The following is a 14,789-nucleotide window of genomic DNA, read 5'->3' on the forward strand; positions in this document are numbered from 1 at the left end:
GATCAAGCATTAATTAGGGGGTTAGACCCCGACCAAACCCCCTGTAATTCGCACTCTGCTTGCAGCTATACTTGTTCATGTTTCCAGTAATCCCTGTGCTTTCTGCCCACCTGTGGATGACACTTCTGCTGGCTCAGGAACGATCAGATAGAAGACACACCTGGAAAAGAGGTCAGTGGAGCAACAGAGAAAAACAGACGCTTCTAAAGTCTGATAAGACAAATTGAAAAGTGAGGAGAACGTCGGGGATTCCAGTTTGATGACTATAAAGGCCGAACGCACAGATAAAATGACACATCTGACGGGAACACGCGCCTGGCGGACATAAAGAGAAAACCAGTGCCAAGCTGGCGCAAGATATAAATGTGTTTGTGCTGCATACCATGTTCATGTGAAATCTTGTAAATATTGTATTATTTGTGTTTTGTAGACACAATGGGCTCTATTTTGACGGTCCATGCGCAGAGCGCAAAACGCAGGGAGCAAAAGCTTTTAGGGTGTGTCAGAATGCATTTTTGCTCATTTAAGGACGGGAAAATCCGCTTTGCGCCGTGGCACATGGTCTAAAGGGGTTGAGTTTATTTTCTTAATGAGTTATAGGTGTGTTTTGAGAATAAACCAATTAGAGCCTCATCTCCCATTCCCTTTAAGAGCCAGCTGCGTCGCGCCATAAGCGCATTTTGACGTAAAGTAAGTTCACTTTCGCTTTCGCTCTTGGATAGGGAAACCTTCCCGCACAGACATCAATCAGCCTATAAATAATTAATTTTGTTTGTTAAGCGCAAAGATTTGTTTCAAAACTATTTCTAAATTCAGTTCTAATTTCCAGCAAACGAATAAATGAATAATAATAACAAAGTGTGGTGAAAATACTGAGTTATTTCCAAATACACCTGCCATGCCCCATACGGTCTAAAACCTGACAGGTGGACAAATCTAAGCTTGTTTTTAATTAAACAAATATAAATATGGATATAATAAATAATACTGCTAATAATAATAACATTATACAAAAGCAAATTGAATGAACTGAAAAAGCCTCCCGAGATGAAGAAAGTATGACGGCAGTGGTTTTTAAATCTTTATGAAGGCTAGAAATTAATATGTTTTGTAATATTTTAAACATTTATATTCCTGTATATATCCTTATATATATATCTATATCTCCTTAAGATATTATATATTTTTATTTTATTTATATATTGATATTATTATGATATTATTTTATTTATATTTTAATTGCTCTGCATCTTGTTTGTAGTGTGTAAGCGAGGCGCACTTTGCGCCAGACAATAGACCGACTTTGTTCTGGTCTAAAGATCAGACTATTTACAGTTTCTCAAAATAGCAACGCACCAAAACAGGCCTGCTTTTTTAGAGCAGAACGCCTATGGGCGCACATTTGAGCGCAAATGCATTTGCTATTTAAACAGCGTGGCGCAACACCTCAAAATGACCCTTGCGCCGAGCTGAAAGTAGTAAAAGACTATTGCGCTGCGCCTTGCGCCACATTGCGCCGGGTGTATGATAGGGCCCAATGTGTTGGTTAAGACATGTTGCAGTGCTTAAAAGAATCACCAGAGGGCACTACAGGTAATCGCCAACTTAAAAACCCATTTACCGTAGAAGAACCCCCTCAGAACATTGCTAGATGAAGTTCACAGTTTAAATATAACACTACATTATATATTAATTGCTAGTAGACTCTCCGAATATTAATGAGTGTGCATCATTGACCAAAATAAAATTAATAATAATCTTAAAAATTTGGTGTATATTCATATTTTTTCCAATTACTAGGGCAGCGTCCGAAACTGCATGCTTCCATACTATATAGTACGCTAAAATCAGTATGCGAGCCGAGTAGTATGTCCAAATTCATAGAATTCGAAAATCAGTATGCAAGACGTACATGGATGACTTACTACTTCCGGCGAGATTCTGGAGTGCGCATGCATGCTGCGCTATCCCATGATGCCCCACGAGCGAATTCATGAATGAGAGTAAAGCAACGCAACTGACGCAGGTAGGTCACGTGATTATGACAAAATGGTGGATGTAGTACGTCCGAATTCCATTGATACTTTTCACATTCATACTGTATAGAACATACTTTTCTGACGGCATAGTACGTTTAAATTCAAAAGCAGTACCTACTAAGTAGTAGGCGGTTTCGGACGCAGCCTAGGAGTGTGTTTTTGTGCTGGTGTTTCAGCTTCAGGCCTACAGATAAATAAATATGACACTAAAACCACCAATAGGTGGCGACAAGTCTCTGTCTTAATGAGCAATTCAATGAAGTATTCAAGCGATTCATTCAAAACTGCTGATTCATTTAGAAATGAAGCAAATAAATGGATTATTAAATCACAAATTCATAAATATGGCACCGCAGTGTTAAGGCGGGACGCTTTTCATTTGCAAAATCCCTCCTTGACGTTAGATGGCGCTACACAACTATAAGCTTCTGACACCCGCTTATAACACCGAAGAAGAGGAAAAGAGGTAGTTCACACGCTTGTTGTTAAAGTTACTGGTGACTCAAACAAGTATGGATAATTCAAGCAGCATCTCCAGCTCTAGCGATGAAGAAATGATTATTGTTCACCTGAGCAATAAGCAGCTAAATGTTCATATCGCTTTTGTGCCTGGCGTTTTGCGCGTTGGTGTGCACGATCACATTGACGCCCTTTATTTAAGCCTGGTTTATACTTCTGCGTCAAGTGACCGGCGCAACTCACGGCGCAGGCAACGCGCGTGGCTGTGCATTTATACTTCTGCACGCTGTCTCTGTTGGTCTGCATTAACACTTCCGAAACGCTAGTGGGCAGTGAGGTGTAAATGTTCCTCTGTGTCGAGTTTCTTCGCTTCTCTTTTGCTTTTCCTGAACACTTCCTGGATGTACAAGTGACTCAAACTCGCTCATTTTGAGGCAGGAACCGGCGGACGTGCAACAACTTTAACTATGAGGTAAACACAAAACAAAACTTTCCATCCAGAGCTCCTTCACGGGACTCCACACTTGTAAACAATCGCTCGCGCCATTCGCGCGGCTCTCGGTTCCGCCCAGACTGGTCAGCGCTAGCAAGCCGACCAATCACAGAGCTTGCGCTACACGTTGTTGCGACGTGTAGTTACAATTTTTGAGAGGTGCACGTCAGTGACGGCGACGGCCACGGCGAAGGGCTATGCGTCAGCGCCGTAGCCTACGCCGGTGTTTGACGCAGAAGTATAAATCAGCCTTTAGTCACAAGGCGTTAAACGTAGACAGAAAACGCGAGCAAAAAACGGTTCCGTGTGCACGGGCCTTTACTCTGAGATGCACAAATGTTTCTTTGGAAGTCTTTTCATTGGTGAAACTAAAGAAAACTGATAACATTTAACCAAAAAAATGACTTAACATTAACTTCTAAACTACTGAACTATATCATACAGGGATGATTGGCTTTCATATCTTGAATTATAGGCTCATTCTAACTTTATGGCACAGTCAATGCTTTTGGATTTTTAAGATATTAAAACTTGCACATCTCACAATATTTATGTATTGACAAACACTCACTGGCCACTTTATTTGGTACACCCGGACAACAAAATTGGACAATAGAAGACTGGAGAAACGTTGCCTGCTCTGATGAGTCTCCATTTCTGCTGCAACATTCAGATAGTCGGGTCAGAATTTGGCATCAACACCATTAAAGCATGAATCCATCCTGCCTTGTATTAACTGTTCAGGCTGGTGATGGTGGTGTAAGGGTGTGGGGGATATTTTCTTGGCTCACTTTGGGCTCATTAGTACCAACTGAGCATCATGTCAACACCACAGCCTACCTGAGTATTGTTGCTGACCATGTCCATCCCTTTATGCCCACAGTGTACTCATCTTCTGATGGCTACTTCCAGCAGGATAACACACCATGTCATAAAGCATGAATCATCTCAGGTTTCTTGAACATGACAATGAGTTCACTGTACTCAAATGGCCTCCACAGTCACCAGATCTCAATCCGATAGAGCACCTTTGGGATGTGGTGGAACGGGAGATTTGCATCATGGATGTGCAGCCGACAAATCTGCAGCAACTGCGTGCAATATGGAGCTAAATCTATTTCCAGTAGCTTGTTGAATCTATGCCATGAAGGATTAAGGCAGTTCTGAAAGCAAAAGGGGGCCCAACCTGGTACTAGTAAGGTGTACCTAATAAAGTGGCCGGTGAGTGTGTATTGCACATCTACCACATGAATTCATGTTTTACCAAGTTATATTAATTTTATGCATGAAGAGGGAAAAGAAAATCTGAATGTCTCAGTCGTGCATTCAAAGAAATAACACTTTTGACATGTTTTTTAATTAGCATGTACTGCTATTTATTGTGCTTTTTATTAATAGCAGCCAGTTAAACCAGCCAAACCGCATGGCATTAGTTAATACATTTGCAATTATTTTTAATTTTCTCTATTTAAAGAACACTCTTGTTAGTTTTTAACTTATGTGCTTATTAGCGTTCTCAAATACTTGCAGATGAAAATCACATTAGACAATAATACATATGTATATAAATGCATTCAGCATACTGGGCCTTAATAATAAACACAAGAAATGTAGGGAAAGCATTTATGTACAGATGGATTTTTTTTTGTATTCATTAAAAAGACCCATAGTTAATACTGTTTCAACACCATACTGTGTTTAATAGCTAAATAAGAAGGAGAAAACCACGTCATGTGACATTCACGCATCATTTACAACACAATACAGTCATAGTGCTGGTGTGAAAAAGCTATGAATAGGAATCTGTGTTAAGACTGTGACTGGAATGCGTGTCCAATAACCTGAAATCAGCTGATCTAGAAACAGTCGGCTGTGTAATCTCCAGCTGCACGCAAGAGCTGATCCCAGACCTGCGATTGAATGAAACATGACCGTCCTGAAGGCAGATGCGGAGGAGACTCAAGCGTGCTGAGACCACAGAAACCGATCACATCGCTCCAGCATGCTCTGAATCAAAGCTCTGGAAGGAGAAAACAATGCAAAAGAAACTATAAATAAGGACAAAAACATTTATCTATGTAGTGCACCATATACCATGCGCTGCTTATTATTTTTCAAAAGTAGTTCAGATTGAATTAGTAGCATACTGCGAAGGATACTAAACAATTGCAACTATTTAAATCAACAGATTATAAGCGTATACTTAGTACACTATTTTTTAAAAATATATATTATCATAAGGGAATACTCCTTTTTTTGAAAAATGTTGAAAGATTAAAATGAATCTGAATGGGATATTAGCATAATACACAGTATCACAGACTATATAATGCGCAAGACGTGTCACTTGTATTGTTTTAAATGGGGAAAGTCTAACAGTCAATATGGTGAATGAGGCCCCGCCTACTAGTGTAGGAGCCAATCATTAATCATTACAGACTGATGTTTCTCCGGGGGAGAAGCTCAGACCAGAGGTGAGCTTTTACAACAGTTTTTGTTGTTAACAAACACACTGGAATCTCAGCGAATACTTGCTTCACAGACATAAGACATATATCAAAATAAAGCTTAAAATATGTGCTTTTAAATCAACTGACTACACTTAAGCACAAAAGTTTTTTTGATTTTGTAATCTTTATAAAACCAACGCGAGGTACAGTCAGTCCTGTCAAATGCACATCACATGACTGCTACTACTCAAACGCCTAAAACATTCATTCATTCTTTTTTTTGTCAGCTTAATAACTTTATTAATCTGGGGTCGCCACAGCGGAATGAACCGCCAACTTATCCAGCAAGATTTTACACAGCGGATGCCTTTCCAGCCGCAACCCATCTCTGGGAAAACGCCTAAAACACTAAAATGATAATGTGTAGAACAGCTGTAAATGAGATTGGTGTCATGATCTCGCTTCCTTAGAGTGTGCACGTGCATTAGCTTGGGCAACCTGAAAAAATGCTACTTTTGTTTGACTCGAACGTTTGAAACTTATACTTTTCTTAAGACAACAAGCCTATAAAATTTCTGCATACTGGTATAAATGGCTGAGAAGAAATGCAATGTTTTAATTGTACTGTGGTGCTTTTATATAGCCAATATACACATCTAGAGCCTGTTGATCATTGATATGTAACCCTAAACAAAATTTTATATAGCAACAATAAATAAAAATGTAAATAAGATTGTATTCGGTGACCTTAGACACCAGCATTGTATGTCTTTTTTGTTTCTATGTTCTTTAAAAAATGTTTTTTAATTTCTTATTTATCTCTTTCTTTCTTTGTTTTGTTTTGTTTGGAACTGTTTTGGAAAACAAAAAAAATAATAACAAAAATATATATAATATAATATAATATAATATAATATAATATTATATATATATATATATATATATATATATATATATATATATATATATATATATATATATATAAGAAAAAAAGAAATGAAACTTGAAACTAAGACAGTCGTTATTTATTTGAATTGGCAATTCCATGTATGTAATCTAATAGGGTATATGCAGAATTGGCATGTTCAGGGAACCATATAAAATGGAAAAAAAACTCACAAAAACAGGTCACCGGAAGTTTATCAGTATGGGAAACACATTAGCTTGGCATATACCCCATCGTAAGCTTTGCAAACAATTTTGGAGAATTTGATGTTTCCCCATTCAGAGAGCATACATGAGCGAACTGCCTAAGAGGCGTGTGAAAGATGGCCATCGAGTAAAATGACTTGCCTAAAAGGGACTTTGACAGTGTAAACTGTATACCGACTAGTATATTAAAAAGACTAATAATATTAATAAGATATTAGCATGCTATATAGTATATACACTGTCCACTGACTAGTATATAAAAAAAAACTATTTGATTGGATCGGTATACTATTAAACTGCACATAGGCATGGGCCGGTATAGGATTCTGACGGTATGATATAACCTTGGTTTAAAATATCCCGGATTCACAGTTTTGTGTTTACTACTTTAAAATATATTCTTTTTAAATGTCTGGGTAAAAAAACAAAGACTTTTCCCCCCTTTGAACACAATATATCTTATTTTGTGTAACATTTAATATATTTTAAAGCATTAAACATGTCAGGCTAAATAATGAAAATGAATCATTGACCTCTGCTGTTTAAATTATTTTCAAAAACACTGATTTCTGTACAATTTAAATAGCATCTTTGGATAGCTTTTCTGCTGGAGATACTGTTGTCCTAAAAAAATAAATAAATAAATAAATAAATAAATAATCTTACACATACCTTAGGAATGGTATAGCAGAAAAATTTGGCGATTTTAAAACCTTGACTTTTCTAAACCGCAGTAAACCTTGAAAACGGTTACTGTCCCATGCCTAACTGCACAGTATATACTGTACACTGCCTATTATTTCTTAAAAACCTTTCAATCAAGCTAGAATATTAGCACACTATACAGCTGTACACTGATATATTTAAACAACTATTTGATCTGAATGCAATAGTATTATACTGCACAGCATATGCTGTACACTGCCTATTATTTTTTAAAAGCAATTAAATCTAACATGCAGTACCTACTATAGTCTGCCTACTACTTTCCTTAAACAGTAGACTATACTGGACACTGCCAACTAATTAAAAAAAATACTACCTTATTAATCTTAGATTACGAGTCTCTTTTTACAGCATGATAAAAATATAGTGAATATGATATTCCAAAGTAAATAATATCTGACTAGATATTCTTTAAGATGCTAGTATTCAGCTTTAAGTGCATCTAAAGGCTTAACTAGGTTAATTAGGGTAAAGTTAGGCTAATTAGGCAAGTCATTGTATAACAGTGTTTTGTTCTGGAGACAATTCAAAACTAATATTGCTTAAGTGGGCTAATAATATTGACCTATAAATGCTTTTAAAACAATTAAAACTGCTTTTCTTCTAACCGAAATAAAACAAGACTTCCTCCAGAAGAAAAAATATACTAGGAAATACTGTGAAAAATTCCTGAATCTGCTCAACATCATTTGGGAATCATCTGAATCAGAAGAAATTCACAGGAGGGCGAATAACTATCTGTTCTTCGCTCACCTTTGGCGTTTCTCTGCCATTCGCAGCAGATCACAGACCAGCGTGGAGCGTGAACTGTGATCAACTGGTATGCCATGCTCCTGCAGGGCTGTCAGGGCTCGGTCCGGCCCGAAGACTCGCACCAAACGCAGGATGATGTTCTCCGGACTGACCCGAATGCTCCAGTCTGTGGAACCGTTTGATAGGCCAGAAGAGCAGTCACCATTACTGTTAGCGTCATCCAAACATGAGCCATTGGTGCTTTTTGTCGAAGTTGGCGATGATTCATCACTTGCAATGATTTGCTGAGAAAGCTGCAGCAGCAAAACCCACTCATCCAGAGACTGAGGAACAATACCTGGAAAAAAAAAGAGAAATTTTAGATTTTCAAAATTAGCATCCCGCATACATGCTGAGTTTAATATAACCTTTGATGAACGTAAAAATAAGGGAGGAAAATTATCATTGTTATAATGTCAAAAAGCAGCCTGGGGTGTAAATATTATTGATTCCATGTGCAACATGTAAAGCCCCGATTAGATCACAAAAATTTGTCATGATTTTTGCACAATTTCCTTGATGTAGGGTGCGTGAGCATTCGTCAACGTCAAATGGGCGTCGTGACTCAAGATTCAATCATTTCTTCTCATGTAATGTGGTATAGTTCATGACAACCGATAGCATGCCTGCAACACCTCACGACACCATCGCAGAAAGTCTAGCATGTTTAATTTTTTTCTCGTTCATCACGACGAGTTCCGTCACGTGGGTGACACTGTAATAGGTGTAAATAACTTCTCGGTTATCTCAGCAGGTGCTGCCGTTAATGCGCTGTTCAGGTAATCAAAAAATAGGCTGCATATTTACATATGGGTGGATCATGTGTGGATGAGATCAATCATTGTTTATGCAAACTTTATCTATCTTATCTAAAATAATAAAGTGTTTTAAGCAATTTTCTCTGACAGATTGGCACTAATATGCATCTCCATTCTCAAAACGAGTTTCTGAGTTCTTTCATCCTTCCAACAGAGTTTGTTTTTCTGAGTAAAGCCTGGTTTATACTTTTGCGTCAAGTGACCGGCGTAACCCACGGCGCATGCAACGAGCATAGCTGTGCATTTATACCTCTGCGCGCTGTCTCTGTTGGTCTGCATTAACACTTCCGAAACGCTAGTTGGCAGTGAGGTGTAAATGTTCCTCTGTGTCGAGTTTCTTCGCTGCTGTTTTGCTTTTCCTGAACACTTCCTGATTGTACAAGTGGCTCAAATTCGCTCATTTTGAGGCAGGAACCTGGCGGACGTGCAACAACTTTAACAATGAGGTAAACACAAAACAAAACTTTCCATCCGGAGCTCCTTCACGGGACTCCACACTTGTAAACAATCGCTCCATCAGGCTCGCACCATTCACGCAGCTCTCGGTCCCGCCCAGACTCGTCAGCGCTACCAAGCCGACCAATCACAGAGCTTGCGTTACGCGTCGTTGCGACGTGTAGTTACATTTTTTGAGAGGTGCACGTCAGCGACGCCGACGGCCACGGCTAAGGCCTATGCGTCAGCGCAGTAGCATACGCCGGCGTTTGACGCAGAAGTATAAATCAGCCTTAATCTGGGAACACATTTAGTGCAAAAGGCATTGCAAAAGCATTTCCTGCTTATTCAGATTTGTCATTAACAGTGAAAACAGTTCAATGTAGGCTTCTCTGAAACTGTGAACATTTCACTTTAATTCATTTAGGCTAGATTATTATTTTATTTAACAAAGCAGCAAAATCTCACGGCAATTCGTGTTTTGGTGCATATAGCGGACTTGTTTTGAAGCGCACCATCTCAAATGTCATTCGTTACTCTTGTTTATAGATAATTGACTAACAAAAGATACATTAAAATTAAGATACAAATTATACAAAACGAAATTCGTTTCAGAAAGATATTTTTTCAAAGAAAAATATATGATTTATATTTTTGTGTGTGCCTCTCTACTACTCATCTATTCTGGTGGCTGATTTGTTTCGCTCTGTGGAAAATAGGGATGTAATGAATGCTTCACTTTTCCCAGAGATGGGTTGCGGCTGGAAGGGCATCCGCTGTGTAAAAACTTGCTGGATAAGTTGGCGGTTCATTCCACTGTGGCGACCCCGGATTAATAAAGGGACTAAGCCGACAAGAAAATGAATGAATGAATGAATGAATGAATGCTTCACTGTAACTGTTGTATCACAAACCTCTGTCATATATTTGCTAATTTTTTTATATGTAATTATTTAAAAAATGATGTCTTGAGCATCTGATTTTTCCTTGCTGCTGATGTGCTTTCATTTTCTCAATCTCTCTGACAGCAAGTTCAGGCAAGTGTTTAATAAGCAACCCATGGCAGGAAAATATACATTTAGATTTCAAAGAAAATACCTTAATATTAAAAAGAAATCGTAAGTTTGATCCTATCCATGTCATAACGAACGCCCTTAAATAATGTAGTTATTAGTTGTCTGCAAGCATCAGCACTTATTAAGATTGAAATAAGATTAAAAAATGTTAAATTAAGATATTCAGAAATATTGTTTTAGCAACACTTGTGACTGCTTTGGGAAATAACGCTGGTTGTTGACTTTAACGGATGACTGATCGTGAAGGAATGTGTAGTCTGGCATTTGTTACCCATGAAAAGTCAAGATTTAATCAAGGAAAAATAAATAAATTATATTTAATATAATTAAATATAATTTAATTAATATTTTTTATATTTTTTTATATAAAAATATATAATCTGGCGTATTAGTAACTGACAGTAAAAACGTGATCTGACCAGGGCTTAAATCGGATCACCTATGACCTACATCAAAATATGAGTCACGCAACAGTCTGTTTGGTGTTCTGATTGGCTTTTTGTCCACCAGGGTTTTACACTCGTGGAATTTACATTTAAAAGGTCCCCTGAAGTGCTCTGAACTCCACAGTATTGTTTGACGTGTGATGTAAATTTACCTAAAATGTAAAAATAGGGTGGGGCAAATTAAGTGGCTCCTCCCCTTTTTTCTGAAATAGCTCTACCAATGAGAGTCGTTGTGCTTATGTGTTTTCTGTGTGTTCTTCTAAAGCATAGGTCTTAAACTGGATTCCTGGACAGCCGCAGCTCTGCACAGCTTTGCTCCAACCCTAATCAAACCCAGCTGATGCAACTAATCAAGGTGCTCAGAGCTAAACTGTGCAGAGCTGTGGCCCTCCAGGAATTGAGTTTAAGACCATTGTTTTAAAGTAAGTGATTTAGACTGGTGTTTGCAGTACCATCATCCCCCTCCAGTAGTGTCATGTCGTCCAGTCTGCAGATGGCACTGAAGGCCTCGGCTCGCCGCTGCAGCTCTCTGCACAGGTACAGGTAACCCAACCAATACCTAATAGATGAATAACAGGTTACACAGCAGCCCATTCACACTCAAATCTGTCCAGTCTAAAGGGTCCTACACACCGGTATGCTTTTCGTTTGCGTTTATCGTCAGCGTTTTACGAGATGTTTTTCAGTATTCAAACCCAAGCGATCTTCACTGACGTCAAGCTGAAGAGTATGCAAAAATCACTCTTTTGACGTTAGATGGAGCTGCACAACATTAAAGGTTCAGGACACCCTGGAGAACTTTCTTTAATATATTAACAGATGTGTGTGTGTTAAGCATCAGTTAAGACAATGTTAGCACCTGTCAGCTTTAATTGTGGGGAAAACTGGATAATTTTGAGCTTTTGTCAGCTAATTTCAGCTTCCGGGATTAAAATGATTTTTGGGGCGGGATCAAAATCGGCGACGTAGCGCAGTACTGCAAGTGCAATGATGACGCGTCGGTTTCTCATTATTATTCATAGCGGAGTTTTCTTATCCTATGAGAAGAGCCGGCTGCTTAATTATTCACAAGAGCACGTGCTTTCCGAAGCCAAGGCATGCCAGTTTCAAGCAAGCTGAGAGACACGGACCCACGGCACGCAGTAGCCGTTCATGAAGGCTCGTATGTGTTTGTTTCCATGATCCACGGGGTTTGTTGCATGTTTTTTCCCCGCGATCTTGTCAGGGCCGATCATACAGCAAAGCTGTGTGTGTGCTGCTAGCATTTTTGTCGGGAGAGCAGCACGAGAATTGAAGAGTGGCGGACGTTGACTTTTATCAGGAGTTCATTCACATTCAGACACATCGCCGTGCTGCTGTGTTTGCCTAAATCCTCTATATTACCAGCAGGGCTAATGGTTAAAATAGGCAGGTCAGGAGACCTGCTGCAATGAGTCTGCATTTAGCTCTATGGTTCAGACCCGGGGATTGAGGGAGAATCCTCATTTATAGTGTTTACATGAACACACTTATCTTAATAATGATATAAATTGTGGTTGTGTATATGAAATTACGAATAACAAATGTAGCAGGGCATTAAATTACTGTTCATTTCTTTGCATTTTAACTTTGTGAACTATAAACTCATGCGTCTCCTCACGGTTTGTGTCTCATTTTGTGAGCTAACCGTCAACAACGGTTGTTTGCTCCCCTTCTCCCCTGCTGGCCACGCCCACTCCTGCCTATGCTCGCGGAGCTCCACGCCCATTAATCATGCATCTTTTGAAAAAGAAGTAGACTTTAACCGAAAGCTTCTGACACCCGCTTATAACACGGAAGAAGAGGAGGAGAGGAAGTTCACGTGTTTGTTGTTAAGGTTACTGGTGACTCGAACTAGCATGGATAATTCAAGCAGCAGCTCCAGCTCTAGCGATGAAGAAATAATTAGTGTTCACCAGAGCAATAAGCAGCTCCACGTTCATATCGCCTCTGGGCATCTTCTTCAATGTGCGCTCGCATTGACAGTTTTGCGTTTGAGCGCCTCCAAGTGCTGTTTACTGTAACTTCAGCAGCTTCGTGCACGTGAACAAAAGTGCCAACCTGATTGGTGGAGAAGGTTTTGACGTCGCGCATGAAAACAACAAAACGAGCATGAGGTGCTTTTTAAAACGACGCTTTTGCACCTGGCGTTTTGCGCGTTAGTGTGCACGATCACATTGATTTAGTCACGAGGCGTTAAACGTAAAACGCGAGCAAAAAACGTCTTGGTGTGCACGGGCCTTTACTCTGCACTCACCCGTGAGCTTTACACATGTCCAGCATCTTCTGTTTAGAGGCCAGATCAGCAGGCAGGCGGATCAGCAGAGATAGCAGACGCCCATAACCCCAGCTGAAGAAGTGAGAGTGCCACCTACAGCACAGGAGACGGGACAGTCAGTGACACCGAAATAAATGTGGTCGGAAAATAAATATTATAAATAACACTTTGTTTGTAATATTTAGCTTACATAGAAGTAAATAGCTGAATAAATATATTTAAATTAGAAAGATATATTCACAAAGTGATATAATACGAATTATGCAATACATACAACATACGAAAATAAAATATATGACGGGTTGAGATGCAAAAACCTCAAAGTGCCATGTATATACATATAAACTTACAGGCATGACAGATTTCTCATTGCTCATACTTTTTTAAAATTATATTTCTTTCCTGTACCTGGGCTGTCCATCATGAGTGAGTGTGTCCTCCCTTTGTGGAGCATCATGGGATAGCGCCAGTTCCAGCCAATCCTGACGCAGAGTTTCTGGCTGAAGAAGAGAGCCCAAGAAGGACAGCCTGGCCGAAGACAAAATAACAGATTATAGCATACGTCACAATGTATGTACAAATGTAACTCGGCCATACCGTTGCTGTTCAGCCCGTGACTGGACTAAATTGTCCAAATAAGGCAGGAAGTGGCTGGGTAAAGCCATGGCCATGATGTCAGAGGGGAGGATTGTGGGATAGAACTGCGGGTATGCTCGAACAGCCACCTCTCCATGTTTCTCATAAAGCCTGTAGTAAAAACAGAAAAAAAAAATTCTCTGAGAAATCAGTCAAGTTTGGTGAAGGAAAAATCATGGTTTGGGGTTACATTCAGTATGGGGGCGTGCGGGAGATCTGCAACATCAACAGCCTGAGGTGTCAAGACATTTGTGCTGCCCATTACATTACAAACCACAGGAGAGGGACAATTCTCCAGCAGGATAGCGCTCCTCATACTTCAGCCTCCACATTAAAGCTCCTGAAAGCAAAGAAAGTCAAGCTGCTGCAGGATTGGCCAGCCCAGTCACCTGAAATGAACATTATTGAGCATGTCTGGGGTAAAATGGAGGAGGCATTAAAGATGAATCCAAAGCATCTTGATGAACTCTGGGAGTCCTGCAAGAGCGCTTTCTTCGCCATTCCAGATGACTTTATTAATCAGTGATGTGAGTCAGTGCAGAGATGTATGAGGCTCATGATGGAGTCAGACACAATATTCATTCTGTCTCCACTGCAGCAGGACTTTATACTCTATACTGGACATTATTTCTGTTCAGTGATGAGACTTTAGACCAGGGGTCTCAAACTCAATTTACCTGGGGGCCGCAGGAGGCAAAGTCTGGGTGAGGCTGGGCCGCATAAGGGATTTCACAAAAAAAAAAAGTCCTCAAATGTCTTTATTAACAGTTTTAATTATTTCTTCTGAACATGAAGTGTCCTGAACATTAATAGAACATTGAGTAAAGATTATGAACAGTTCTTCTGAACATGGCATCTTTTGCTTACTCCTTGCTGCCAGAGACTTGACAGCGCTTCTTCTCACAAATCTGAACCACATTTGGCTTTAGAGCGGAAGCAGTTGAGACCGTCAGTATGGCTTGAAGATGATC

The 14,789-nt window shown here is 39.4% G+C and overlaps 1 protein-coding gene across 4 annotated transcripts in view; it reads right to left on the bottom strand.

Moving 5' to 3' along the window:
* Positions 1-4,342: 4,342 nt before the first annotated feature.
* Positions 4,343-14,789, bottom strand: part of hps5 (HPS5 biogenesis of lysosomal organelles complex 2 subunit 2) — a 46,521-nt gene continuing 36,074 nt past the window's right edge. The window contains exons 18-23 of one of the 4 annotated variants that reach the window (XR_012399740.1): positions 13,780-13,929; positions 13,591-13,710; positions 12,687-13,275; positions 11,339-11,676; positions 8,073-8,409; positions 4,343-5,011 (exon numbers count right to left, since the gene is read on the bottom strand). Coding sequence is in view for 1 of the 4 variants with exons in the window: in NM_001089539.2 (NP_001083008.2) it covers positions 4,951-5,011; positions 8,073-8,409; positions 11,339-11,445; positions 13,162-13,275; positions 13,591-13,710; positions 13,780-13,929 (889 nt within the window). In the remaining 3 variants the exon portion in view is untranslated. 4 annotated transcript variants of the gene reach the window in all.

The sequence above is a fragment of the Danio rerio genome, chromosome 25 (assembly GCF_049306965.1).
Source record: "Danio rerio strain Tuebingen ecotype United States chromosome 25, GRCz12tu, whole genome shotgun sequence".
NCBI lineage: Eukaryota > Metazoa > Chordata > Actinopteri > Cypriniformes > Danionidae > Danio > Danio rerio.